The sequence below is a fragment of the Papio anubis genome, chromosome 10, assembly GCF_008728515.1.
Source record: "Papio anubis isolate 15944 chromosome 10, Panubis1.0, whole genome shotgun sequence".
Classification (NCBI taxonomy): domain Eukaryota; kingdom Metazoa; phylum Chordata; class Mammalia; order Primates; family Cercopithecidae; genus Papio; species Papio anubis.
The window spans coordinates 58,021,368-58,034,770 of record NC_044985.1 but is presented as its reverse complement, the minus strand read 5'-3'; the positions used below and the strand labels follow the sequence as shown (position 1 = coordinate 58,034,770).

The 13,403-nt window shown below is 51.4% G+C and overlaps 1 protein-coding gene across 1 annotated transcript; it reads right to left on the bottom strand.

Moving 5' to 3' along the window:
* Window positions 1–8,655: 8,655 nt before the first annotated feature.
* On the bottom strand, window positions 8,656–12,205 carry SP9 (Sp9 transcription factor). Its single transcript, XM_021923725.2, has one exon. The coding sequence runs from the start codon at window positions 11,005–11,007 to the stop codon at window positions 9,613–9,615; it is 1,395 nt and encodes a 464-aa protein (XP_021779417.2). The 5' UTR covers window positions 11,008–12,205; the 3' UTR covers window positions 8,656–9,612.
* Between the last annotated feature and the right edge of the window lie 1,198 nt (window positions 12,206–13,403).

Sequence of the window (13,403 nt, the reverse complement as noted above, 5' to 3'; positions counted from 1 at the left end):
CCCAGTTGTAAGATCGATGTTAATTCTATCTGCAACTTTAATTCCCCTTTTCTTCGTAATGTAACACATTCACAGGTTCCAGGGGTTAGGATATGTACATCTATGAGGGACTATTATTCTGCCTTCCACAAATGGCCCTTCTATTACTGTCTTAAAACTATTAAAGATTTTACTTCATACCTGGTTGATCCTGCCAGTGGTCGGCGGCGGGGGGCAAGGGGTAGATTTTCAAATGAAACAAACTACTTTGATATTTCACCAGTATAGGTATATAAGGCATATTTAAATTTAGCTGCAAATTTTCCCTTGTGTTTCAAAGGATGTGGTAAGGGAAAACTATAGAAAGAACTGGTACAAATCACAAGTAACACAGTTCCAAAAAACTTCACATCTTGGACACAAGTATTTTTGTTATCAGTGTTCTATATTTTTTAACCATCTGCTAATTAATACAAAACAAATATTGATTAGATGGTTTCGATAGTTGGCAGTCACAATTTCATAAATTATGCAAGAGAGTAACATTTTAAAGAAGTAAAACCACATCATCTGATATATATGTCTTTGCCTTGTCTGTGCACACACAGAAACAAATGTCCTCTAAGAAAAACTAAGTGAAGAGGTAAACAACCCTTGATTATTTAGATTTTTAAGACGAAGGGGGGAGGAACTTGAATTCCTTCCACAGTATTGTTTAATAACTTATAGCACACCTCAAAGATCCCTTATTCACTAAAAAAAAAAAAAAACAACATGCATTTGAAGTTGATAAAGACTGCTAATTTACACCTTGAGTTCATCAGTGTTGCAGTGATTATTTTCTATCTTCTGCCTTTTTAGACTTTATAATTTTTATAATGTCAAAACCTATGCAATACTACCTTAAAGGGTTTCTGAAGCAATATAGTGTTCATGAAGAGAAATGCTGAAATGCCTCCTGTAATTAAAAATGAATTAAATATGTTATTTCTTAACACTTTTCTCATTTGACTCACACACCGTGGTCCACTTTTTTAATGCAGATGAGGTTGCTCAGGCTGGTCTTGAACTCCAGAGCGCAAGCAATCTGCCTGCCTCAGCCTCCCAAAGTGCTGGGATTATAGGCGTGAACCACCATGCCTGGCCAATGTGGTCCACTTTTAACTTTATAAAGTGACTGAGATTTTTTTAGTCTCTGATTTAATTATCCTTATTGTTAGGATTGAGAAACTAGAAAGTACTGCCAAAAGCTCCAATATTTTTACCCATCTAATTCTGAGAAAAAATTTCCATGTAGTTATGGAAGATGTTGATTTTCTGTCTGGCTTTCAGCCTTGGTCACCCAAGGGTGCTCCACAGCCCTAATGAACTACCATTCTAACTTTGTAAACTTAAAAACGGAAGAGAGGCATTTTCACACAAAATCATACCATGATAACAAACAGCTTTCAAGAGGCTTAGCTAATGTGTTCCACATACCCTAATGATGGGGAAAATAATTGGAAGTTACTTTTAAAATAAAAATATTGGACATGTAATTCTACTTTTGCTTTTTGAAATATAAGGTAGAAACCAAGGAGATGAACCTCATAAGATAAACCTCATAATAAAAGGAATGTCTAGTATGTGTAGAGATTCCTCTCAGTACCTAAAACCCAAGAAGAATCCTCCACGTTTAATGAATCTATGACTTAAGAACCCAAACAAAAGTCCTCAACGGGGATATTTTTTAGAAGACCAGCCTGGTGAAATTTGTCATTCTTACCTTAATAGAGAAGTTCCCTTAAAGAAATCTTGGCAGACTTACACGTTTCTTATTTATCCATGAGCCTGGAACTGCACGCGCATAGGACACATTTTGGAGGCATTTCTCCCTCTGCCTCCGCAGGGACTTTTCTCCTAACCTAACGTTTAACATAACACTAGCAAATTAATTCCTGTAGGAGGTGCTGTCGATTTATAAATAACCAAGAAATATCAAGTTGCTAGGTTAGAACTTGTTTATCTGAACGTCTCCGTGGTAAATTAGTCATAATTTATTTTAATAAAGGCCAAAATGGGCAGAGGTTTCTGCAGCATAGTGGCAGGTCTGCTTACCTTGCATTATGAAGCGGAGATCTTGTTTTGAACCATAGGGCTGTAATCTTAAGAAAGCTTTTCATCCGAAAGGCTTGGAGAGACCTTTCTTGCTGTTCTTCCATGAGACTGCTTGCTCATAGTGAATCAAATCATTCCACGCAGCTGGGAGCAGGCGTTTCCCAGTTTTAATCACTGAACATTTGGTATGCTTTGGCATTGAAGCTCAAACAGTTCAAAATCCACCTGAGCCATTTCACTCTTCTCCTTACCTAATGACCACTGGGCCAAGACGCTGGTGGAGGCGGCTGCGGAGGGCCGCAGCTCCACACTCGGGTCCTAAGACCAGGAAGAAAGTAGCACTTTTAGCTTCAGCAGCTGAATGATATTTAAAAATCGTATTTAGGTTTTCTGAAAAAGAAAACCTCTACTATAGTTGTCATTTCTTGAAAAGAGATAAAAGCATGCAATACCTGCAGGCCTTGGGAGCATTCTCTGATCAAAAAGGCAAAAGGCCTTTTAAAAGTTGTGAGGAACAAGTCAGACCGGGGGAAACTAAGGTTTGGGAAAGCGGGGCTGCTGAGAGCTCTCCTACCTGATCGAGGCTCCTAAAATCCGGTTCCTGATGACGGGAAAGGAAGAGGTAACTCCACAGCACCTTCCCCCTTTCTTCTCCCTTCACGCCACACTTAACATCACCCCCAGAATGCCCAGAATGTAACAATAATGACGAAGATGTGCGAGATGAACGCGGAGAGCTGCCTGGAATGAAAAGAAACGCACCCTCCGGCCCAAGCTGCCCCGGAGTCGCCTTTCTCCAGTCCCTCCGGCTTGAAGGGCTTTGCGAGGGGGTGGACAGAAGTGGAGGTCCGAGGGTTCCTGGACTGATAGAGCAGGGCTTCCCAGGAGGACGTCGCCCTAAACCTAAAGGAAGCCAGAATGGGGGGTGGGGTAGGGTGACGGGATGAATCCTGGCTGGGGTCGCCCCTTCCCATCTCTAGGCGACGCCCCTCTGCGTGCTCTGGTGGTTTCCTTCTCTGGATGCGCGTCTGGCAACCTTGCGAAGACACCCCAAACCGAAATGGGGAGGCCGAGAATGAGGGGGCGCACACCTTTCCTAGCAGATGCGCCTCCGGCGCCAGGAGGCCGCCCGACACCCGACCCACAAGGTGCGGCGGGGAATGGTCGGGGCCGGCCCTCTGCGCGGCTCCCTGGCCCCCCGTTGGCCCAAGCCACCCCCTAGAAGCAATTCTCAGGCCTTTCCGCTGGGGGCCCGCCCGCCAAGGGCCCTGCCAGTCCCCACCGAAGCTTGCCGGGCCTCGGGCGCAGTCCCCCGCGCGGGTCGGACTCGCCTTCAGCAGTTAGGAAAGCGAGCGAATTGTTCTGGTCGCTCGCGCTCCACAGGTGAAGAGGGCGCTTTATGAAGCTCTTGGGGCAAACATGAAGATACCAACTTTCGTCAGCAATCTGCAAGCAGAATGTGGACTGGGGGAGACACCCTGTCACTTTGCATTTCCTTTATAAATAAATGAATCAACCTGAAATCGTTACACGCAGGCAAAACAATGTAAAATCCCCAGTGTGAAATTCTAAAGGAAGAGAGTATAAGGGTCTTGGAAAAACTGGAACTCTTAGGGACTGTGGTTTTCCGGGTCCTCGACAGCCGGCCCTGGAGGGACGTGTCCCCACGGACATTCTGAAACCCTTTCCTTAACTGGAGTTGCAAACACACAGTCTATATTTATGTCAACAATATATGGGGGAGGCATGTCTGTATATATTTACCTCATACATATTTCTATACACTCCAGCGTCTGGGAAGGGTGGGGGGTAAATAACACTGAACGGTTAAAATTATGGAGAAGGGATAATAACTGATTACTAATTTGAAAGTAAACAAACAGGTGACTTTTTCAGATCAAATTCCTCCTTGTATCGTTACAATAAATATCTCTGAAGGAAGCTCTCTATTTATGTTGTCATTGATTAATTCTTCACTACCTCATTTGATTTCGATTTAGAACGATTTGATTCTAATTTAATTAGCATGTAATTTGGATGTACATAATTACTGTAATTATGACATTCAGGTAAGGCAGCTTTAGGCTGAAAGGCAATTTCAAATTTTCTAGCAACCTACTTTGTACTGGGAAATGGACAAGGACTTTGCGCCCTGCTATCCAAGTAGTAATTAGCACATCTTTGAAATAGGCAGTGCGGCGGGGTTTGTATTAAAACAGCAAATACAAACCCAGCCGAGTTACCCGCCGCAAAGGTGGCTGCGAGTCCCCGGAAACGCGCTGCTGCTCCCCGGCGCGAGTTCAGGGAGCCCGGCACCCAGGCGCCTTGGCCGGGCTTTCGCGGCTGCGGGTGACGGCGCCTCCGCCGCCTCGGGCGCAGGGTTTGAAGGTGTCGCTTTTTAAATTAAAATACAATAAATAAGCGCTGGGGAGGTGGGGGGCACAAAAATGGAGGAGGAGGAAGTCACTCCACCTAGTCCGAAGACGGGTTGGGGTCAGGGAGACAGTGGACTGGAAGAGGACGGAAAGGGGCGGCGGGGGTAGGACGATGCACTGAGAGGAGAGAAAATTGGCCAACGCGCCCAACTGTTACCCGATTTCAGATTTGGGTTTCAAAGGGAAAAGCAGAGGACAAAAGGGGTCGTTTAGCTCCGGGAGGATGTGCGCACCCTTCGGGGAGGCCTGGAGCTGGGCATCTGGGGGCTTCTCGCCGCGCTAGGGGGCCCTGCGCGCCCGACCCGGCTCCTGCCTGCCCAGCCGCCCCCCCGCGCCCCCCTCGGGCTGGGGTGTCCGCCGGAGGACGAAGGCGAGGCAGAAGGCTGCTCTGGCCCGCTTCGGGTTGGGGCTGCGAAAGCAGCGGGTCCCTGGCCTCCCTGATTGTCCACGGGAGGGTGGTAGGGTGGGATGGTTTGGTGACCTGTTTGAATCGGCCTGGTTCCAGCCGGCCCCGGATAGTCCACGCGGGCCTTGCGGGCCGGGAGCCGCGGATGCAGAGTCGTAGGGGTCTGCGTCCACAGCTGGATCCCCACATCCTGGGGTCCACGTCGCTGCCGACAATGCTTCAGGGCTCTCAACTTTAAGTTGGAAGACCCTGAAGTTGCCTTGAAAAGGATGTTAAATGCGACAATTCTAAGACCAGGGCCAACCGGTCCTTACTTTGTTTTGTTTGGATTTTCAGTTAGCACGTTCCAGAAACGACCCTTTTGCCCAGAAGCCACTGCCAAGTAGTGCTCCCCACCCCCAATAGCAGGGTTCGTTCCCCGCTGGAACGCAAACCCTCGCGTTTCTTCGCAGGATCCTCTTGGTTGCTGCTGCTCGCGGCAAAAGCCGGTCTCCACACGCTGACAGCCGCAAGCCAGGCAGGCGGCGGCCTTCCCGCCTCGGAGCTCTAGGTGGCGCCAGCGAGCCGCACTCGCCAAGCTCCTCTTATGGGAATCAAGAGCTACTGTCAAACATAAAAGCAAATCAGAGTTTTCAGTTTTTTTAATGTGTTAAGAATGTTATTCCTTAAGAAAATTTGTAGCTAAATTATTCTCACTTAAAATAAACACTTAGTATACCAATTACACAAATGGGCGGGATTTATGTGAGATTTACTTCATCTGCATTTTTGTAGTGGAAGAGAGCCTTGGTGAATACAGATAATAGATGCAAATAAGATTAGAGTTAAAATAAATAAAGTTTCCATCCGAATAAAAAGAAATTCAATTTTACACGACTTGTAACCATTTGACGGAAGGTCCAGACACGCCATTCAGGTGCACAATCTAATCTCGTCAAAATAATGTTGTTTCCCTCCTCGAGGAAAGAAAATCTCTTTCTTTTCTTTTTCTTTTTCCTTGTCAGGTAGAATCCAATTCATTCCAAAGGGAGAAAACTGGTGTCAGAAAAGGAAACGCCGGAGGATGGTGCGGATCGTGGCTGGGTGGGCGCAGGGCGGAGGAAAATTTGCTTTTCGTTCCTCTGTTGCGCTGGAAGCTATGGGACAGGAAACGCCAGGGAAACTGGGGGACTCGAAATCGCACTGCCCTCACCCGGGCCCGGGCCCGACTCTGCGCCCCCAGGCCGCGGCCCCCACCCGCGCGGACCTCCAGGCCGCTACCCACCTCTGAGTTTGGGCCCTTGGCCACCGCCTCCAGCTCCTTCTGGCCCCTGAGCCGGAGAGGCACAGGCCTCTAGGGCCCCGAGGTGGCCCTGGGGAGGCGCGGACCCACCGCAATTGGGGACCGAACTCGTGTTCTAACTGGGGGGCTCTCGCCTCCCACGAGGGCTGTCTCCAGTTTGGTCAACCCCGGCCGGCCGGTCGCCACCCGCTCAAGTCAAGGTTCCCCGTGCCCCCAAGGGCGCCTAGGGCTGGGGGGAGGCCAGGAAGGGGGCCTAGGCCCTCTTTTCGCCTGTTGGCTTCGGCCGGGGCCCCCGGCCCCGGGGCCCCGGGGCCCCGCTCCCTCTGGGCTCAGGTTCCGTGGGCTGCTGTCTCCCGGCTGGACGCTCGGGCCGGGGCAGCCGCCCGCCGCTCCCAGGAGCCTGGGTGATGGACGTCCGCTGACCCGCGGGGCAGAGGCAACGCTCACAGGCCTTGATCACTGGCCTGCGGAGGGAGCCGCGCGGCCAGCGGGACCTGCACAGCCGGGCCCTTTGATCTGCCTTTATTATCAACGACAAACAAAGCTGCCTGGGCCCGACGCCCGGGCGCCCGCGTTCCTGGGGAGACCCACCACACCCTTTACCCCGCGCCGCCAGCCCGCGGCCCCCAAACGCGCCAGGCACCCTCTGGGCCTCCAGTGCTGCGGCCCGAAGTCCCTCCAGGAAACGTGCCCCTACCAGCCGGCTCTCCAGAAGACCATCCCCGGACCAGAGGCGCTTAGGGAGTGGGGGGCTCCCTGTTATGAACAGCTTGATCGGGGAGAGAAAAAGGCCAAAGTGAAGAAAAACTCCAGGAAGAAGAGCGGGGCAGCCTGGCTGCGGGGAGCTTAAGAAGGAGAAGGAAGAAGCCATTGAATGTCACGCTGCAAAATCCCTGCTGGGGAACTTCGTTCTGTTTTATCGCTACTTTGCGACTTGGTGTTTCAGAACATTTTCCGAGAAAACATTTTGATGATTGTTAATAACAAGAATTTATTTTTTCTTTCCTAAAAATCAAAACCTTCGCTCAAATTCCCAAGATGGACAGTAATCAAAAATGGAAAAAAAATTATGTTGGTGCTCACTTCGCTTGTATTTCCTCTTGTGTGGGAAGTCTTTTAGAAATATTTTTATTCTGTAAATATGTACTTTATTTTCTAAATTAAAATTTTTTCGAATTGCGAAATTATCTCATTTACCAATTTTCTTTTTGTCTCTCCCTCTTTTCTCCCTCTTTTAAACTGGGGCTGTTAAGTTGGTGGTCAGAAGACAAAGAGAGTGAAAATAATTTTCATTTCAATAATTGCCTTCTGGTCAATTTAACTGTGCCTTATTTTGAAAGAGACTGTCTAAATGAGATTCCTGTCCCAAATGTGTTCCCAGGCCTGATCCCAGCCTTTAATTATTCCCGAGTTTTTTTCTTCAGAATAAGACGCCGCACTGAGTAATCACAAAGAAGTCAGAGAGCATCCTTGAACCTTTTCAGAAGCAGCGCCACTGATATTCAAATAACCTGCGAGGGCCATTTGACGGCGCGGGGACCTAGGCATTTCCAATTCACTATTTGCATAGATCAGCCGTCTTTGAAAAGGAAAGGAGCAGTTGTCTTCCATAACATTAAAAAGCCTAGTTATCAAATCAAGTGCTTAGTTTGGGGGCTTTTAAAACGTTTACATTTTATCTCAGGTTGCCCTTTACCGTTTGACATGCAAATTTGGTGCAGTTAATTTAGACAATTAAAAAGATCTTCAAGGGAGCTTTGTCACAGAGAATATTTGGAGTTTTCCCCGCGGACCAGCTGAGATAAAGTTGGCCAGAACAAATGATGTCTAGGAGATTAATTAGATATTTGATAAGACATGAATCCCTAATAAGGGAATACAAGGCACAGGGGGCTGCTGTGTGCTCTAAGTCAAAATTAATAACATTTAACAAGATTTTCATTTAGGCATGAAATGTCTTTTCCGGGGTATTGACTCTAGCGATTTATTCCCTTGAGTTGCCTTCCAACATACAGGGCCTTGGGAGCTAAAGACTTCTTTTTTAAAAGCGTTTTCCTTTCACAGATTGTTTTTAAATCACTTTTTAAAAACAAACAAACCCACCAGAATTTTCTCTGACGCCTCCCAGAGGTTTAGGCACCTCCTCAGTTAAAGCTGCCAAGGACCTTTGCATTCTTTAGGCGCTCCAGAGTTTTAAAATGTCACCTTTTGAGAGCCTTCACATTAAGCAATGCAACTACACGTCCTTATAACCCAATTTAATTTATGCTGTTGATATACAAATAAATAATTTTGACTTCTCAAAAACGTATATGTAGTATGGCTTTTATAACCCACATAAACTTTACATTACCTACAACTAACATTAAGGGAATTTTTTCCCAACCGAAAAAAAAAAAATATCGACCCACGAAAAGGTTACTGAGGGGGAAACAGGATTTTTAAAAAAGGAAATGTATTGTTCAGAGTCCTTTAATAATACCAAAATGAAAATATGATGTCAAGATTTTCTTCATACAGATAAACGCATTTAATTTCTTTAGATGACCTTAACTTACGTGTTTGTGAGTGAAATGATAACTCAACATTTTAAATATCTTTTACATATATACTGACTTTCACAAAGTGCATCAGAAAATTAAAAAAACTCCCTGAATTTCAGGGATTCACCCAAAAAAACTCTATTCGAATGAACATTTACAAGAAAATAAAAGAGAACACAATATTTTGAACCCTATTTATACAGATGTTATGAAATACAGAGAAACTGTCGCTAGACTTCCAGTTTAATTTCTCACCTTAAGCCTTTCGATGCTTCCTTTTTTAGGAAAAGTCTCATTGTAAGTAGACATCAGGCAGGACTTGGAGCATTTTATATATAATATAATCCACACAAAGGGTGTTTTTATCGGTCCCGTTTGTTTTCAAATGTTCTGACAGTCCTTTGCTGGGTGGTGGCTTGTTTTTGAGAAAAGGAAAGAGACGGGTGTTGGAGGGAGGTGGATAGTGGGCAAAGAGGGAGCCTTTCTATGTATTGCTCTTCGCTCGAGAAGTTTGGGCGAGTGGTATGTGTGTGCGCGCGCGAGTGTGCGTGCTTGTGGTTGCAGGTCTCCGGTGTATGTGTACGTCTGGGAGTACGGTTTTTAAAGTGTGTGTGTCGGAGGATGGTTCGCTTTTGTTTCCGGACCACGCATTCGATTCTCATCCGGGCGCGGAAGGCGGAGGGGAGCTCCTCGCACGGCGGGCGAACCGCAGCCCGGGAACCCTGAGCGGCTCCACCTCGCGCCCAGCCGGGGCCCCGGGGGCGTCACTGAAGCCCCTGCCCTCCCATCCCCCGCTCTCTCGCCCTCCGAACTTCTCGTTCGTTCTCGGTGTCTCTACTCGCTCGCGTGCTCGCGCCTCTCGCCCGGCCTCTAAGAGTCGTTGGGGCCAGACGCTGCTTCCTTGCCTCCCGAGGAGGCCGCCGCCGCCGCCGCCGCCGCCGCTGCCGCTGCCGCCGCCCGGGCGGCACTGACGCCGGAGTCATGCAGGATGAGGTCGGGGGATTCGGAACGGGGCGTCTCCAGGTTGCTGGCGTCCGTGTCACTGTCGCTGCCCTTTTTGCCCCCGCCGCCCCCGTTGTGCGTCTTAATGTGTTTGCTCAGGTGGTCGCTGCGCATGAAGCGCTTGTTGCACACTGGACAGGCGAAGCGCTTCTCGCCCGTGTGAGTCCGCAGGTGCCGCTGCAGCTCGTCCGAGCGCGTGAAGCGCTTGCCACAGAAGAGCCAGTTGCACACGAAGGGCCGCTCGCCCGTGTGCCAGCGCAGGTGCGCCTTCAGGTGCGACGTCTTCCCGTACACCTTGCCGCAGCCCGGGATGTGGCAGCTGTGCAGGCCCTTGCGCCGCAGGCTCGCCCCGGCCGGGCCCAGCCGCTCTGCCTCCTGGCAGTTGGGGCAGTCGCAGGTGGCGCGGCCCGAGTAGCGGCGGGCAGAGCGTGCTGAGCTCCCCCCGGCGGCGGCGGCCGCGGCGCCCGAGATCATGGCGCTGGCGGCGGCGGCTGCCACGGCGGCGCTGGAGTCCGAATAGGAGGGCAACACCGGCTTGAAGCCGTCCTGGGCCAGCAGGTGCTGGCTGGTGGAGAGCAGGTGCGAGGCGGCGGCGGCGGAGGAGCCGAGACCCGTGGAGCTGAAGGCCGAGTGCGTGAGGGAACTGAAGTCGGGGTTGTAGGTGCCCAGCTGCGAGTGCAGCGAGGCCTGGGGGGCGCCCGAGTGCAGCGAGCTCTGGAGCCCCCCAGCGGGGTTCTGCACTTCCAGCCACGACCCCGGGCTGCTGTGCACGTCCCACCACGACGACGCCGCGCCGTTGGTCACCTCGCCGGCCGCCAGCGTCGAATGGAAGCCCGACTTGTACCACGACTCGTACGGGTGCGCCATGCCCACGCGCGGGTACAGGCCGTCGGCCGCCGTCGTGTGCACCTTGGAAATGAAGGCCGACTGGCCACCCGCCTCCTGCGGGGACACTCCGGCCGCTGCCGCCGCGGCAGCCGCCGAGTTGGAGAAGAGGCCGCCGTAGTCGCTGCTGAAGGCGGACGACGTGGGCGACGTGGAGGCCAGGCAGAAGGCGCTGTTGGCGGCGCCCGAGCCGCCCGCCAGGCCGCCCGAGCCACGGCCCCCGGTGGCCACCGCGAAGCCCGAGAGGCTGGAGCCGAGGTTGCAGCTGGACGAGGAGCGCTTCCAGGGGTGAAAGCCGCCTTTGGCGAAGGCGCTTGACTCCGGCAGCGTCGTCAGCGGGCTCGTGTTGCCGATCTTGTTGCAGGTCGCCGCTAGCATGGCCAACGGGGTCGTTCCGAAGCGCGGCTCTTCCTAAAGTGGGTAGGATGGGGGAGGGAGCAAGGAGGAGGAGGGCAGGAGGAAGTGGGGAAGAAAGAAAGTGCACCCGTGAGCAGCCTCGTCCCCTGCGGCTGCTCCCGGGGGGGCTCTAGCTCCCCGCCTCGCGCCTCCTCCCCACGCGCCCGCGGAAGAGTCACCGCACCGGGCGCGGGACAGTGGCCATCACCGCGGCGAAGGTCCGGGGGCCGGAAAGTTGCTCTTCGCTGAGGCTGTAAATCAAAGATGCCTCCGTGTTCCCCGCCTCAGTCGCTGCAACCCTGACTACAACCGGACTTGGGTTGTCGCGGTAAACCGGCTCCTCTCCCAGAAGACCCCAAGTCGCCCTTCGGGGTGACGCGCGAAGGTAAACACAGAAACCAGAGACAACAAACACCGGGCGAGGGCGGAGGCGGCCGAAACAGCAGCCAGGGACGGGCGAAACTTGCAGCACTCCCAGGGTGGCTACGACTTGACTTTTCTTTTTCAATAGAAAACGTTTGGTTTTAAAGTTGACACAAACACACAAACACAGCGATTATGAAAACAACAATCCGAGGATAAGCGGCCAGAGACGTATTTTCAAAGTCACGGGCGAACTGGGGAGCCGCGGAAATGTAAATATTTATTAGCGTGACTAGATGGACTGCAAAACGATTAAGACTGTTTTCTGGAAACACCACTGTCGCATAATTGCAACAAAATCCCCAAAGCAAGGCGGGGGGTGGGGTATAAATCACGAGGGGAAGAAAAGAAACCTCTAGCTTTTCTTTGAAACCAAGTAAAAAAGGACTTCATTAAGAAGGCCTTTTCTTGCAAAGGCATCTGCTGGGTTCCAAAAACTTCGGAAAAAAATCAGTCCCAGAAATGTGGCAAGTGCTAATAGAAGCTGAAGCTGCAGTCCAGCAGCAACAGTTTCTCGGGAGCCGCAGACCCCAGAAGCCATAACGAAAAATTACTCCGGTTAAAATAAGCAAATGCATTGCCGCGCTTGCGACTTACCCCGAGTATAGACGTGGCCATAGCAGGTCTCTGGCTGCGCAGCGAGGCTGGGAGCGGGGCTGAGCCTGGCGGCTGCTCGGAAAAACTGCTTGGGTCCCGCGCGGCTCCCGCGTCCCCGCGCTCGCGCCGAGCGGACTCCGGGCTCCCGCCGGCTAAACTCAGCCTAAGTGCGAGGAGCACCCGCTTTGAAGTGCCGCTGGCTGCGCCTCTCACCCAATGAGGGCGCAGGCAGAGCAGACGGGAGCTGCCCCGCAGCCAATCAGACGCGCCGAGGGGCCCGGGCCCGGGCTCCCGGCGCGTGCCAGTCAAGTCGGCTAGCTAGGGCGGCGGGGGTGAGGGGGAATGGGGGGGATACTTGGGGGGGGGGCGGGGGCGGGCTGGGGACTGAAGAAATTACAGTGCAATTAAAAATTTGCACACACTCACGCAGCAAGCCAGGTTTAAGTACCAATGAAACCGGGCCACATGCACCCCCCCCACACACACACACACAAACCACCCCGAGATGTTGCAAGTTAGGGCTGACAGTCCTACTCGACTCCCCACTTGTAGGAAAGGAGGCAGGAGAGGAGGAGACACCCAGGCACAGCCCGCACCAGCAGGGCCCAAGTGGAGACGGAAATGTCAGCCCTCACTTTGTGTGTCCAGGCTCTTGCCTACAGAACACAACTTCAGCTTATATCTATCATTCTTGCTTGGGATTTTTTTTTTTTTAATCATTTTCGTGTGTCTTCTACCCAATTCCTTATTCCACTAGATTCAATGTTACTCTCACAGTTATACTGGGGAGGGGGCACGAAGGGACAGTTCCTCTGAGAGGAGCGAAATAGGCCTCTCTGTACAGATCTACATCCACAGATTTGTTGGGAGGGCCTGGAGCCTGCTGCATCCCGCCATTTCCCCCCAGCGGTGTAAGTGACTTCCTAATTGTCGCTCTGGCCTCTGACCTGGGGGGTAATACAAGTGCCACTCACGCTAGAGGCTTCTGGTGGTAATTGAGGGCACCCTTTGTACGGTTTCGCCAGCGCTAAGATACCAGGTTAACCCAGTTGTCAAATATGACTAAACAGTGGGATGTGCTGATTATCTGCCGGGTTTTGCTGGGGGCTGGCGTGGGGGTGGGAGGCATCAGCCCATACAACACGCTGCACGAAGCCGCTTATTTTCACATTGTAACAACTTTGGAAACAGAGACCGGCGCGAGCGGCGTCCGCCCCCACCTCCACCTCCGCTGAAGCTGCAGCTTGCTCGGCTGTTTGTTTAACCCGGTGAAGATTTGCATGTCGCGTTTCATCCTGGAGTGGAATTTTCTTGTCCCAGCTCCAGCCCACTCCCACTCCAGACTGCCAAGGCCTAGA

Coding starts and splice junctions, on each gene's coding strand:
- SP9 (XM_021923725.2), bottom strand. CDS start 11,007: ATGCTAGCGGCGACCTGCAACAAGATCGGCAACACGAGCCCGCTGACG.